This window comes from Xenopus tropicalis, chromosome 8 (assembly GCF_000004195.4).
Source record: "Xenopus tropicalis strain Nigerian chromosome 8, UCB_Xtro_10.0, whole genome shotgun sequence".
Lineage (NCBI taxonomy): Eukaryota > Metazoa > Chordata > Amphibia > Anura > Pipidae > Xenopus > Xenopus tropicalis.
In genome coordinates, this window is record NC_030684.2 from 62,385,007 (window position 1) to 62,399,634 (window position 14,628).

A 14,628-nucleotide genomic window follows, 5' to 3' on the forward strand; every position below is an offset into this window, starting at 1 on the left:
CTTTGCCTAGCTTCCGAGGCCTAACACAAAAGTAAATATAACAAAACCCGGGGCATGTTCATGACAACTTATGGAATTTCAGGCTACTGCAGTTCGATTTTAAAAAATGTATTAATACACTGTTTGTTGGTATTGAATTGAAGCCAACATTTCCAGCAGTGCAAAAATCCAGTTATGTTAGTTTAAAGATGTTATTAGATTAGAGACATGTGTCATAAGTAATAATAACACACTCTTGGATTCTGCATTGAGGCAGGTTGAGAAACTTGCCTCAGGCAGCAATACCCTGCAGGTTACCAGGATAGCAAAAAACGTTAAGATCCAAAAATATGGGCAATTCAGCCCTGAGACAGCCTAGCAGAGCACGGTATCGCCCCTGTTGAATGTTTATTTGTCCATCCCCCCTACTTCCACTTCCCTGCTTAAATTAGCCAAGGGCAGGGGTGATCACTAATGCAAACAGCTCAGTTTTGCTTTCTAAATCTTGGGAAAATTTTCAGAGGCCTTTTCACTGCCTCTACTGTAGCTCTCTCTGAGTTAATGTAGGTCACCTTTTATCATTATAGAAGCAATAATGATATTAACAAGTTTTGCTAGTGTGTAAAGTGCATGTGCAAATGCATTGTACATTCCCCTCACTGCATGGGTGGCATCATTTAAGCTTTAGACAGGGTCGGACTGGGCCGCCGGGACACCGGGAAAAATCCCGGTGGGCCCCAGCGGCCCAGTCCAACCTTTGCCGGCGTTCCCCCAACTGACTGTTCCTCCCCTGACGCGTTCAATTTATACGCGCTCGGGGAGGACGTCAGGTGGGGGCCCCTGGGGGGGGTAGGGGACACGGCTGACTGGGGCACCTGCAGGGCCCCTGGGGCGGGAGTCCCCGTGGGCCCTGCACCCCCAGTCCAACCCTGGCTTTAGATAATTTAAGTCAAGGATGCACACTTCTGCAAATTGCCCCAGATCCCTTCCACTGCACGAAAGGTCTCCTGAGGCATCTAGTAGAGGCAGTTGGCTATACTGTAAACATGGCACATAATGCCCCAACATTCAGAAGGGGTTGCTTTGTTTCCTACTGATCTGTGATTAGATTGAACATGTGCAATGTCTAGGCTTAGTTATTTCCTGGGGACATGCCCTGCTTATCTGTCCCTGGTTAGAATATGCCTCTGCACTGATAGTCACTTAAAGGGTGATGGATTTGATGTATTCACATTTTAATAAGCTACATTTACACTGACTAGCTACTGTTGTAATGCAGGCACTAGGCACTATTCTACTAAATATCTTTAAAGATAGTTAGGCACAAATATTATACTCTGCATCTTGTATACTATGGTCATGGATCAAAATTCTATTTAGTCTATATTTGATTTGCATTGACTTTATACCTGTGCGCTGGGATTTTAAGGTTTCCGGCGATCAGTAGAACATCACATAGTTGCTTTTGTTGGAGGTAGTTTTCCATTTTGCGAAATGTCTGTTCAGCATGGTTCAAAGACTGAAAATACTCATCTGAACCACTGGCGTTCATTCTATTAGGAGAGCTGCATGTGACGTGAAGCCTGCGATGATAAAGAAAAATGCATTAAGTGATTTCATCTGTCCTGTCTATTGTAAGTCAATAGTTTTTGTTAATCAGCACAGAGTGATTCTTCAAGTTCATTATATACGATTACTTAATTGCACATTCAAATCAGGTCAGCTATAAAAATCTATTCCAACTGCAGTTAACATTTGAATTTTGTTCTGGATACAAATATACTGCAAAGCGACATATTCACCATTTCTACACTGAAACTTAAAGTAACTGAAAAAACACAGTGTATGAAGAATACAGCTGTTAATGTTGTAGGATAAAGACTGAAAATGTAACTGCACTGCCATGAAAACAAGGTTCAAACAAGGATTTTTCACTGTTGGCCAGTAGATCAGAGAAACAAAAAGTGTTTTTTTGCCCAAGAGTGGCATAAATGTGTTTTAAAGGCTAACTATATAGAAATATTAGAAGGCTAGCTTTCTAGAAGTGGCTGCTTAAAGGGGCGTAAGTGGCTGCTTAAAGGGGAACAATCATGAAAAACGTATTCATAATATTGAAAATATAAAGTCTAGACAAACATTTTAACAATTTATACCTTAAAAAATGTTAAACCTTTACAAAGTTATGGCTAATTATTGAAGCAGCCTTCCATCCCCCACCCTCCAGAATCTCTGGATCCCTGGTCTGAGTCAGGGACACAGAAATGTGTGAGTGACAGAGCAGTGTGAAAGCTGATTTGCTGTGGCATTTCATGAGGCCACACCCCCTCAACAGCAGAGGGGAAATAAAGGAATGGAGCCGGGCTGGGTGCTGATTTTTCTATCTCGAAAATTACTCTAAATAGTGCCCAAAATAAAATTCCTTTCTCCCTGTATTCAGTCTCATGATTTTCATATAATTCAAAGCTTTCAGTTTGAATGTAGGCTAATGTCAGACCAGGCGTATGGCATATATTTTCGGCAAGCTGAGAAACGCTTGCCGAAAATACTGCCAAACACCTCCTACCTGTGCCTGCACCTCAACCACTATTATTCATCCCAGATTTTACCCTAACTGCTGTCCAAGCTGGGTTTGAGAAGGGCAAATAGGTATTTTCCCCAGTTCTCATCCTAACTGGCCTTCAAACTGAGGCTCCTACCTTATTGTTATGCCCCACCCCAATGAAATAATTGTGATAAAACAACAACTGGAGATAAAAGATTAAAAAGCACACATTCAGATTTTGGTCAGTGAATCAACAGTGAATGGGAATTTATTGTACATTTACTGTACCGAATCCCCTATATTAAAACAATACAGTAGTACCCACATGTTTTGTAGGTGGTGTGTGGATTCTTTTTTTATTCACAACCACCTTAAGGAACTAAAGATGGAGCAAAACTAAAGACTTTTCTCTGACTGAGGTGTGCGTGGCCCACAGTATGCTAATTGTCTGTGCCACTACCACAGGGGTATGGAAAGTAATATCTAAGGCAGAGGTAGCTCATGACTAACACTGCAGCTAGAGAACACTGATTACATCTAAAAACAATATGTAACAGACAAAACTATTATTCATACACAAAATCTAAATATGAAAGCAATAAAAGGCTACAAAATATGCAAATAAATTCAGTCAAAAAGCATTAAAATCTTTGATACTGAAAATATAATGTGAAGATTTCAGTTTTAACTTTAAGAGGGCCCAGAGCAACAAAACTTTGTAACAAATGCAATAAGTGAATCAAGAGATTTAGTTTATGATACATTTTTAAACAGATAATATATTAATATCTTCATATATTTTGCACATGACTGGGCCCTTTGCTGTTGAGGGAATGATGAAATTCATTCTTGCCTAAGAAGCCAATAACTTTTTATAATGCATGTATAATTAATGTTTAGCAGCATTGGACACAATTTTATGAGATAAAATGTTTAGCATTCATATTAATAAAAATTTCTATAGACTGAAATAGATGAATGCTATTCTAATTTCCAGTCACAAATGAAAATTTTGTCTGATCATTTCTAGAACAAAGCTGAGAATCGATTATATGTCATGTGCATTACATCAGAGGCACAACTACAACAATCTGGAAGCATCCTTTCACACAACCTTGTTTTATCTGTGCTACAGGGCTCATCAACTTTTAATTAATCTATATGAAATTGCAAGTATTGCACAGTTCATACTTTATTTTTCCATCATAATATGATTAAAACCTATCCCTGCTAATGATATAGAAACTAAAATTCTCTTAACCCTTTCCCTGGCAGGCTACTGTACCTAAAATTTTCAGCAATGCAAAATTTTTCAGCAATTATTTGTCATATTGTTGTGTGTGTATATGTGTGTGGATGTATGGTTGCCTCAACACATTTAGTATTTTACAAGTGAATAACACACATTTTCATGTTTTTATAAAATTCTAATACTGGCCCTAAATATGCATTTGTATACAGTGTAGCATTCTGGATGGCAGCAACTCAAAGTAAATGTTTGCCAGGTTGTGTCACTCACATTAACCTTATAGTCTGCCCTAAATAGACAGCAGGCTGTGTGAGACAGCAGCTACAATGAAGAAAGCATTTAGCATGATGGGAACCCTTAATCATACTGCCTATCCTTAGAACTAGGTTGGCTTGCCACTTCTTTAAAAAATACTGTATGCTGTCCTGAGGTGCTTTTCTTCTGAGCATTGGCTGCCACTGTGCTTTCCACTCCCAGATATTGCTTATGGCATTTAAAAGTTGGTGCATAAGCAGTATATCAAGATTCAAAACTGCTTTACTGTGTATGCACTTGCTCAGGGTAGAGTAAGGAAAATGTAGCATGAAAGCCCCTTAAAGTAAGTCTACCCCAGAAAAACATATTTTTGGAAAGCACGCAATGTGATGAATGCAAAATTGGTAAATATGTCTTTCTGCATGAAACTACCAAAGTAATAATCTACACTACGGTACCAATTCATTAATGTTCATAATTTTTAGTTTCCCCAAATCCACCCTTTTAGGGCTAAAAGTCTTTAGATAATTAGTCTAAAACATGAATTCTTGGTTATTTATCAAGCGTAAAAACAATGAAAAACTCGAAAGCAAAACTTTGCTATATAAAAGCCGGACAGTTTATGTAGAAGTCAATGGGACCTTTCATTATGTTTTTTGAGGTTTTTGTATTCTTAGTCATAATCGGTCCTAGACTTTTAACATTTGTGCTTTTTATAACTGTATTTTGTTTCATAAATGCAGACATTTTTCCTATTTAAAAAAGTGAGTTTAGTGGTGTTAGAAAAAGACATGAAAATTACACAAATATGAACTCAGCACCCTATCTCTGACGTTTCCTTAGGTACAAGATAAAATATCATACATGTGAAAAGAAGGGTCTTCAGTAAGATACCTAGTATGCATAGGATTACAACTCTATGCAACTCTACTCTGTAGCATGTAGAGACTACAAAATAGTATATAATAGAAGCAAAAATAAATAAATAAAACTAACTGATAAATAAAATAAAGAAATAAAAGCAATTCTACCATGATACTTTTTTAAAAATAAAGTAATAAAACAATTCTACAGTGAATTGCTGGTGTCTGTTTAGGCTACACAGTCCAAAACTGTAGCCAAATGCAGAGTATGACAGTAGGTGTTCAGTGCATTCTTTGTCAGTAATTAAGTTTAAGCTTTCTTTGATACAAAATTGGAAATTTACTGACTCCACGTTGACATGCAATTATAGAATAAAATCACATTTATCTTTTAAAACTGTGGGCAAAAATCAATCGAGCCAACCAGTCAATAGAATATATACTCAGGGGAAACCAAATGAAATTATTAAAGAAGTGTTGTTTTACTGGATATTAAATTCCCTTAGGTAACTATATGATACTTGGATTTGTTGATTTTAGAGACTCAAAAAGAAGCACTATATTAAAGTAAGAGTTCTTTTTTTACTAATTTAGTTTTTGCTAGACAACCTCAGAGAAGACAATCTTATATATGCAGTATATATATATTCCTTGCTTTGACCATGTAGCTGTTTAGAATATTACAGAATCAAATATACAATTAAATAGATTTTGCACAATTATAAACATCAGATGGGCAGCACACTATTTTGTTGCAACTTGGGAGATTATTTATTAATGTTTGAATTCAAGTTTTTAATGTGATTGGTTTTTTTTTACCTATAAACTACATGGACATGCATGGGCCTTGGAATCTTGTCAATAGGAGACGGAAGGAAGAGGATCGCTTACCTGTATGAACCCCCAGCCGGTGCAGTTTTTACCTAACAGGAGCACCAGCCGGGGGTTTCAGGTTAGCCATAACAATCACTGGGGGTTGCCTAACATTTGGCACCAACCAGTGATGTTTACCTTTTCTTCTTCTTTAAAGAGCATTTAACCATAACCTTAAAAGTAGATTGTAGATTTGTAGCTTGTTTTGTAAGCTCTTTTGGGCAGGGCTCTCTTCACATCTTGTATCGGTTATTGATTGCTTTATATGTTACTCTGTATGTCCAATGTATGAAACCCACTTATTGTACCGCACTGCGGAATATGTTGGCGCTTAAATGTTAATAATAATAATAATAATAATAATAATAAAAGAATAAAAATATTTTCTAACCTCACATCTCCCTACCTGTCAGTGAGATAAGTGTCATCTTGAAAACAGAGTTGAACTTGAGCTACTGGAGAAGGGACCAGGTGTGTTACCTGTCTACTGCTGCTACTGCTGCTACAGCCCATAACCCAGGAATAAATTGATAAAGGGGAATGCTCATCAATATTCTACATTGTTTTAAGAGCCAATATTGTAGAGGAAAAAGACAGGGTGTTTCACCTTAATATTTCCAAACTGAATCATTTTATAAAATGATTACAGATTCTGGGCAACAATATGTTACTGTATCCATAAGCTATCCATAAGTTAATTCTTGTAGATACTGATATTTTATATAATTAGTAAACTAATTATTATAATATTACAAAAAGAATAACTCTTATATATTGCTAGACAAAATATTTTAAAGACATGACACGCACCTGAAGCTACATTTTGTTTCTAGGCTCTATAACAAACAAGACTGGTATAATCTCTATCCTATTTAATTTTCTGACACATGCTATTAAATGTGAGGATAGCATCTCATCAAATGCTGGAGAGTTGTTGAAGAGATTCAAAAATAGAATTGAAAATTAACATAATGTCTACTTTTGAAAACTCACAACAAGGTCGTCTTTTTTTTTTTTTTCTTCCACAATGCAATTTAAATGGAAATAATAAATACCTAAGCAAAGCAAATATTTTTTAGCAAGGCCAACATTAAATAAATTATTGTTAGTCATGGAAAGTCAATTAGAATTAAATAGGCTGTATAAAAAGGTTAAAGACAGAATACTAAAGTTTTATTACAGACTCTATAGCTACATTTTCATACACTTAACATTGCACTTGATTTTGCTTGGTTACGAGGCAGCAAGAGACAGACATTCAGCTGTAGTATACAATAATCAGAAATGTTAAAGAGGGTCTCAAAGCAATAAATATTTGTGGCAGTGCAGACAACCAGCAAAAATGACTAGAAATGAAAAAATCCACCATTAGCATCCAGCATTAGTTTTACCCCTGTCTAGGACAGCTTGGGTGTTGGGAAAACATCTTTCAGAAAGGTCTTACTATTAATCTTAAAAATGTTTTCTTAATCTAAGGATGACAGTTTAGGGTTCAGGAGGATTTCCCCCAGAAAAAGGTACATAACACATAACCAGTTCCTAAATGGTGAGAAGGATGAATTGAGTGCCTAGTAAAGGCTAATTTTGGCGGACTTTTTTTATATTTTATACAAGCCACTAACATATGAATTCTTTCATACTTTGTATGCAATTTCACAAACATTAAAATGTCTATATTTCTCTTATACAAAGTAAATCATAACAGTCCCAAACCTAAGGCGAAAGCCATGAAAAAAGGAAAAAACAGAGAAAAAGAAGGAAAGGGAAACAAAATCCAGGGGGACTGGAGATTGAAGTAGAAAAAAAAAATCAAATATGTTATTAAGGTGGAAGGTGTTTCCTTAAACTACGTATAATTAACCCTTTATACCTCAAGGTCATCTCCTTCATTAGTTTCATCTGTTGCACGTGACTAATGACCTTGCCCTTGGTAGGGGCTGATTTTGACGTTACCACGTCCAATTTTGACGCGATCACATCAATTTTTTACACAGACATGCCCAATTTGATGTGACCACACCCTATTTGAGCAACGGAAAAATTTGTCACACGTCTAAGTGGCAGTCGTGTCAAAAATGGTTGCGCCAATTTTAGACGCAACCTTGACTTTTTGACGTGACCGTGACCTTTTTTGTGCAAAAAAATGCGGAAATACCAGTAGGTCCTTCCAACGGACACGAGGGCACCCGCTCCGTTTAGAAAAAGGGGAGTTCCGTTCGGAAAATATTTTTTACTGTGAGAGCTGTGAAGTTGTGGAATTCCCTCCCTGAATCAGTCGTACTGGCTGATATCAGTAGTAGGAAAACTTTTGGGAGCTGTAATAAAGGATAGGGTACTTGAATACATTGCAGTTCACAATACTATGGGGCTGATTTACTAACCCACGAATCTGACCCGAATTGGAAAAGTTCCGACTTGAAAACGAACATTTTGCGACTTTTTCGTATGTTTTGCGATTTTTTCGGATTCTGTACGAATTTTTCGTTACCAATACGATTTTTGCGTAAAAACGCGAGTTTTTCGTATCCATTACGAAAGTTGCGTAAAAAGTTGCGCATTTTTCGTAGCGTTAAAACTTACGCGAAAAATGCGCAACTTTTCGCGTAAGTTTTAACGCTACGAAAAATGCGCAACTTTTTTATGCAACTTTCGTAATGGATAGGAAAACTCGCGTTTTTACGCAAAAATCGTATTGGTAACGAAAAATTCGTACAGAATCCGAAAAAATCGCAAAATACCGATCATTACGAAAAAAACGCAATCGGACTCCATTCGACCCGTTCGTGGGTAAGTAAATCAGCCCCTATGAGTTTGTGGCAGCATGGTTTTATACATAACAGATCTTGCCAGACTAATTTAGTCGCCTTTTATGAGGAGGTGAGTAGGAATCTCGATGCTGGAATGTCAGTCATCTATTTGGACTTTGCTAAAGTGTTTGATACAGTACCTCACAGAAGGTTAATGATCAAATTGAGGAATATTGGCCTAGAACATAATATTTGTAATTGGATAGAGAACTGGCTGAAGGATAGAGTACAAAGAGTGGGGGTAAATTGAACATTTTCTAATTGGACCAGTGTGGTTAGTGGAGTACCACAGGGGTCAGTCCTTGGTCTTTTGCTTTTTAGCTTGTTTATTAATGACCTGGAGGTGGGCATAGAGAGTACTGTTTCTATTTTTGCTGATGACACAAAATTGTGCAAAACTATAAGTTCCATGCAGGATGCTGCCGCTTTGCAGAGCGATTTGACAAAATTGGAAAACTGGGCAGCAAACTGGAAAATGAGGTTCAATGTTGATAAGTGCAAAGTTATGCATTTTGGTAGAAATAATATAAACGCGAACTATCTACTGAATGGTAGTGTGTTGGGGGTTTCCTTAATGGAGAAGGATCTAGGGGTTTTTGTAGATAACAAGTTGTCTAATTCCAGGCAGTGTCATTCTGTGGCTACTAAAGCAAATAAAGTGCTGTCTTGTATAAAAAAGGGCATTGACTCAAGGGATGAGAACATAATTTTGCCCCTTTATAGGTCCCCTGGTAAGGCCTCACCTTGAGTATGCGGTGCAGTTTTGGGCTCCAGTCCTTAAGAAGGATATTAATGAGCTGGAGAGAGTGCAGAGACGTGCAATTAAACTGGTTAAGGTGATGGAAGATTTAAACTATGAGGTGAGACTGTCAAGGTTGGGGTTGTTTTCTATGGAAAAGAGGCGCTTGTGAGGGGACATGATTACTCTGTACAAGTACATTAGAGGGGATTATAGGCAGATGGGGGATGTTCTTTTTTCCCATAAAAACAATCAACGCACCAGAGGTCACCCCTTTAGATTAGAGGAACGGAGCTTCCATTTGAATCAGCGTAGGTGGTTTTTCATGGTGAGGGCAGTGAGGTTGGGGAATGCCCTTCCTAGAGATGTGATAATGGCAGATACTATTAATGCCTTTAAGAGGGGCCTGGATGAGTTCTTGAACAATCAGAATATCCAAGGCTATTGTGATACTAATATCTACAGTTATTATTAGTGGTTGTAATTATAGTTTATGTATGTGAGTGCATAGATTGGTAGGTGTGGGTTGTGTGTGCTGGGTTTACTTGGATGGGTTGAACTTGATGGACACTGGTCTTTTTTCAACCCTATGTAACTATGTAACTATGATACATTATATAGCTTTAAGAAGGGCCTGAATGGCTTTTTAGCAAGTGAGGGAATACGGGGTTATGGGAGATAGCTCTTAGTACAAGTTGATCCAGGGACTGGTTTGATTGCCAACTTGGAGATGGCAGAGGTCACCCCTATAGATTAGAGGAACGGAGCTTCCATTTGAAGCAGCGTAGGTGGTTTTTCACGGTGAGGGCAGTGAGGCTGTGGAATGCCCTTCCTAGTGATGTGGTAATGGCAGACTCTGTTAATGCCTTTAAGAGGGGCCTGGATGAGTTTTTGAACAAGCAGAATATCCAAGGCTATTGTGATACTAATATCTACAGTTAGTATTACTGGTTGTATATATATAGTTTATGTATAGAGTGTATAGATTGGTTAGTATAGGTTGTGTGCTGGGTTTACTCGGATGGGTTGAACTTGATGGACAATGGTCTTTTTTCAACCCTATGTAACTATGTAACTATGTAACTATATATCAGTAAGATGACAGACATACACATTTTCCGAACACCTACACTATCATTGGATTGTCATTGGATGACAGATCCCACCAGTGAAAGGCAAACAGAGATTATACACACCATCTAAAGTTTGGCCATACACGTTACAGTTACAATCTTTGCTGCAACCGTTGATCGTTTATACCCTCCATTGACGTTCAGGGCTGAATCGGCAGATATGGAGGTAGAAATAATAAAAAGTCTGCCCCTATCTGATGATTTAGCCCTAAGTGCAGCATTTGTTTGGGCTCCTTTAATGGTGCTGGATCAAAATTTCCAACCCACCAATATCGTCTCGTCGATCCACCATACATGTACTGAATATTGTACAAAACCTCAATTCCAGTTTTTATTCAGCTTTTTTCAAGCTAACACCTCTTTTTATGGGAGAATATTTTCCTTTGCTATACATTTGAATTAAAAGCATTGCTCTGATGTGAGAGAAAGGCGCAAAGCCCTGGAAAGTTGCCATTCTTTATCCCCTTATAGTAGCTTGCTCCCAACCCTGTTTGCCAAAGCTAAGTGTGTATTTTCTTTACAGAGTAGGTTGAATTTAACCAAATTAATATATTTCACTGTATTTCCATAAGGAAAGTCCTTCTGTGTTCCATGTGATTTTTTGAAGGCAAATGAGTGTGTTCCACTTAAGCAATCTAAAACCTCAAACAATTTGAGATCTAAATACCATTTCATCTTTTCCAGGTGTAATCTTTACAAAATGTGTTAGGAATTGGAGAAGACATTTCCAGCGTAAAACACATATTAGAAAATATGTCCTGTTAGCAAAAAACGTCACTTGCCCGGGGTACATGCAGGGGAGCAATCCTCTTCTGTCTGCACTTTGACTAAAAAGTCAGCTTTTTTACTCTGCTGCACATGTGTGGCCAGTGGGATGGCAACAAAATGAGAACGAAGGAAGAGGATCGCTTGCCTGCATGTACCCTGGGCTGGTGCAATATCAGGTAAGTGATTACAATCACTGGGGGATGCCTAACATTTGGCATTTTGGGATTTTAACTTCTCCTTCTTTAATATTTATTACAGGGTCAATAGGCTTAATTTAGGTAATGGATAATGTCAGATAAATTAGTCATTCTCAGTGGATAGCATAGCTTGAATAATATGAATTTGCTACGTTAATAAACAAGTAGTGATGGGCGAAAAGTTTCGCCAGGCATGGATTCGCGGCGAATTTCCGCGTTTCGCCATTGGCGGATTGTTTTGCGAAACGGATGAAAAATTTCACCGCGGAAAAATTCGCCGCACGTCCAAAAATTGTCGCGGCGTCAAAAAAGAATAGTCGTGGGCGACGAAACAAGAGCCGCACGACGAAACAAGAGCCGCGCGCGACGAAACAAGAGCCGCGCGACGAAACAAGAGCCGCGGGCGACGAAACAAGAGCCGCACGACGAAACAAGAGCCGTGCGCGACAGATAATAGCCGCGCGACAAAATAATAGCCGCGGGCGACAATTTTTTTTGTCGCACGACATTTTCGCCGCTTCGCGAATTTTTCGCCGTTTCGCGGATCTTTTCAAAGATTCGCGAATTTTTCGGCGAAGCGAAACGGAACAGATTCGCTCATCACTATAAACAAGCATTGTTACATACAGTGTGAATGTGAATTATTACCTCTATAACAGATACTTGGTGAATAATTTGTTTGAGAATGCAGCACACAATGAATACACAAACATTAACAACAACACCTACCCATACCCCCCAATGGTCCTAGTTTATGCAGGACAAAAAGGTCTAGGGCATGAGCACCCGGACCTATCATAACCAAGGGTAAGTCTTCTACCGCATCACTGAAACTGTGTTTTTTGAGCATTATGCAAGACATCTCTGAACCACAGACCTGAAATGGGACATGCTTAGGAGCTAATGCGTTATTAATCAAATGAACGGGACTGGGTTTACTTTGTACAAAAGCACAAATAAGTTATTTATCTCAAGGCAAAGACACATTTTTACCCAGGCTCCCATTTTTTGACTCCTAACCATTCAACCATACAAGACAGCTCATTTACGAATGCAACTGCAAAGTGCAATTTATAATGAAATGTGTTTACCCAGAATGCAGTGTTTGTTCCATAATTCTGGCATAATGGCAGCTATGAGGGGCAGGTGCATCTGGCAGTCACACCCATTGTGTCAAAACACATGCAATCGCATGTCTGTTTTGATGAATTGGACCCAGTTATGCTGAAAATTTTTGTAGTCAGGGTTGCGTCATTTTAGCACCGGCATTAAAATAACATCCTTACATAATTTTTTAGGTACCGGTATGCTGTGCCTATTGATGGAATTTCAGCAGCTATCTGGTTATTAGGGTTAAAATTACCCTAGCAACCAGGCACTGATTTGAACAAGTGATGGGAATATGAATAGAAAAGGGCCTGAATAATAAATAAATAAGTAATAAACAGTAGCCTCACCAGGCAATAGTTTTTTGGCTGCTGGGGTCAGTGACCCCCATTTAAAGCTGGAAAAAGACTGAACTATAAACAAGAAAGAATGTAGACCAATGGAAAAAGCCACTCTATAACATATGAAAAGTTAATTTAATGGTGAACCACCTGTTTAATAGGCTGTATTTTACAGCTTTAATAATTGTAACATTTTGCAGCTAGTAAATAAAGTGTATTGACAATGCTTACTTGTGCCTCTTTGTGATTTAATTATCCAGAGCTAATTTATTAATAATTTATTACTGATTCCATCTCTTACAAACATGCAATTGTCAGACAGTCTTCTATATTCTTGGAGATTTAATAAGGCAGTCCTGCATAGATGTGTATGGCTTATAGTTACGGGTAACAGCACAGACGATAAAGCACAGTGGGGCTCATTTATGAAGTTTGCGCAGCACAGAATTATTTGCACAGTGAACATATTTGCCCTGTCATGTTTATATTTATAAAGCTGGATAAGATTGGTTCATTTAATGTGCAAATATATTAGTGAATTTTTGTGTGGTTGTCCTTAAAAGGTTTTTAAATATGGCATACAATATGAGCTGCACAAACTTTATAAATAACCCTCATGTGTCTATTTCTGCAGTGGCATATACTACTCTGATCCTGAGGTGTTCAATGATACTTCATAGTCTATATTGTGAGTACTGAATACTGTACTCTCTTTTTAACTCTGTACAGGCCGGGCGCATCCTCTAACCACCCCCCCGTAGGGGCCCCCCTAACCCCCCTCGCAGGGCCCCCACCCGATGTCCTCCCCCGAGAGCATAAATTTGACGCGTCAGGGGAGGAAGAGTGCCGGCAAGGGTGGGGTCTAGGCCGCCGGGCCCAGCTGACCCTGACCCTATAGCAAGGTTTAGCCTTTAGACTGTGGCATTAATTGTTTTCTCTTGAACTTTGTTAGTTCCCCCAATGTTTTCAGCTTCTATTACTCAGGATATAAGAGACCCTTACTAAGTGGTACAACTCACACAGCAGATCCGACGACTGTGGGCGAGCCAGAGGAGAAATGGGGCCAGACACGTGCAGGGGTTGTCTGTATAGTTTCCCAACCAATTGATTGTGAGTGATTTGTGGGCTCGGATAATCAGTGGACACAGAAGGCAGCTCTTGAACAACAGTAGCAAATCCCTTACTGGCTGCATACTGTATTTCATCAGCGTTTACTTAAGGCAATAAAAAACGTGAACCTTTGTCTATCAAGCACCAGAAGGGATTAAAGCAGTTGAGAAAGTTTCTGCATGCAAAATAAATATTGAATAATATATTATTTTATCCATTTCAATATGCAGTAAAATAACAAACCATTTTAGAGGCAGGGAAACTGCATATGTAATAAATTATACATGGGAACCTTGTTGTCTTGCCATGCATATTTGATAAATAGTAAAAAAAAAAGAAAAAAAAGAATTTCACCTACTTTTTTGTTCTAAATAATTTAGAGGTTTTGCAAGGGTTTTTCCCAATTTCAGCATTTTGTTAACACACAGTGTTCCTCTGTAGGTATATATTTATGCATAGCTGAAAATGTTTAATGCTGATTAATGTATACATACAAGTAATAGTAAATTATCTATAAAACTTGAGCATAATGATATGAAAATGCCATTTCTATTACCACAGGTATGGGATCTCTTATTTTACATACTTATCTTACTCTTATCTCACTTGGTATTCAGAAAACTCTGAATTTCAGGAAGGACATCTACCATAGAGTCCATTTTAAG

General features: G+C 38.1%; 1 protein-coding gene across 1 annotated transcript in view; it reads right to left on the reverse strand.

The window, feature by feature from the left end:
* Positions 1 to 14,628, reverse strand: part of klhl4 (kelch like family member 4) — a 74,513-nt gene that overhangs the window by 33,627 nt on the left and 26,258 nt on the right. The window contains exon 2 of the mRNA NM_001102957.1: positions 1,389 to 1,562. Coding sequence (NP_001096427.1) covers positions 1,389 to 1,562 — 174 coding nt within the window. The remainder of the gene's footprint in view (positions 1 to 1,388; positions 1,563 to 14,628) is intronic.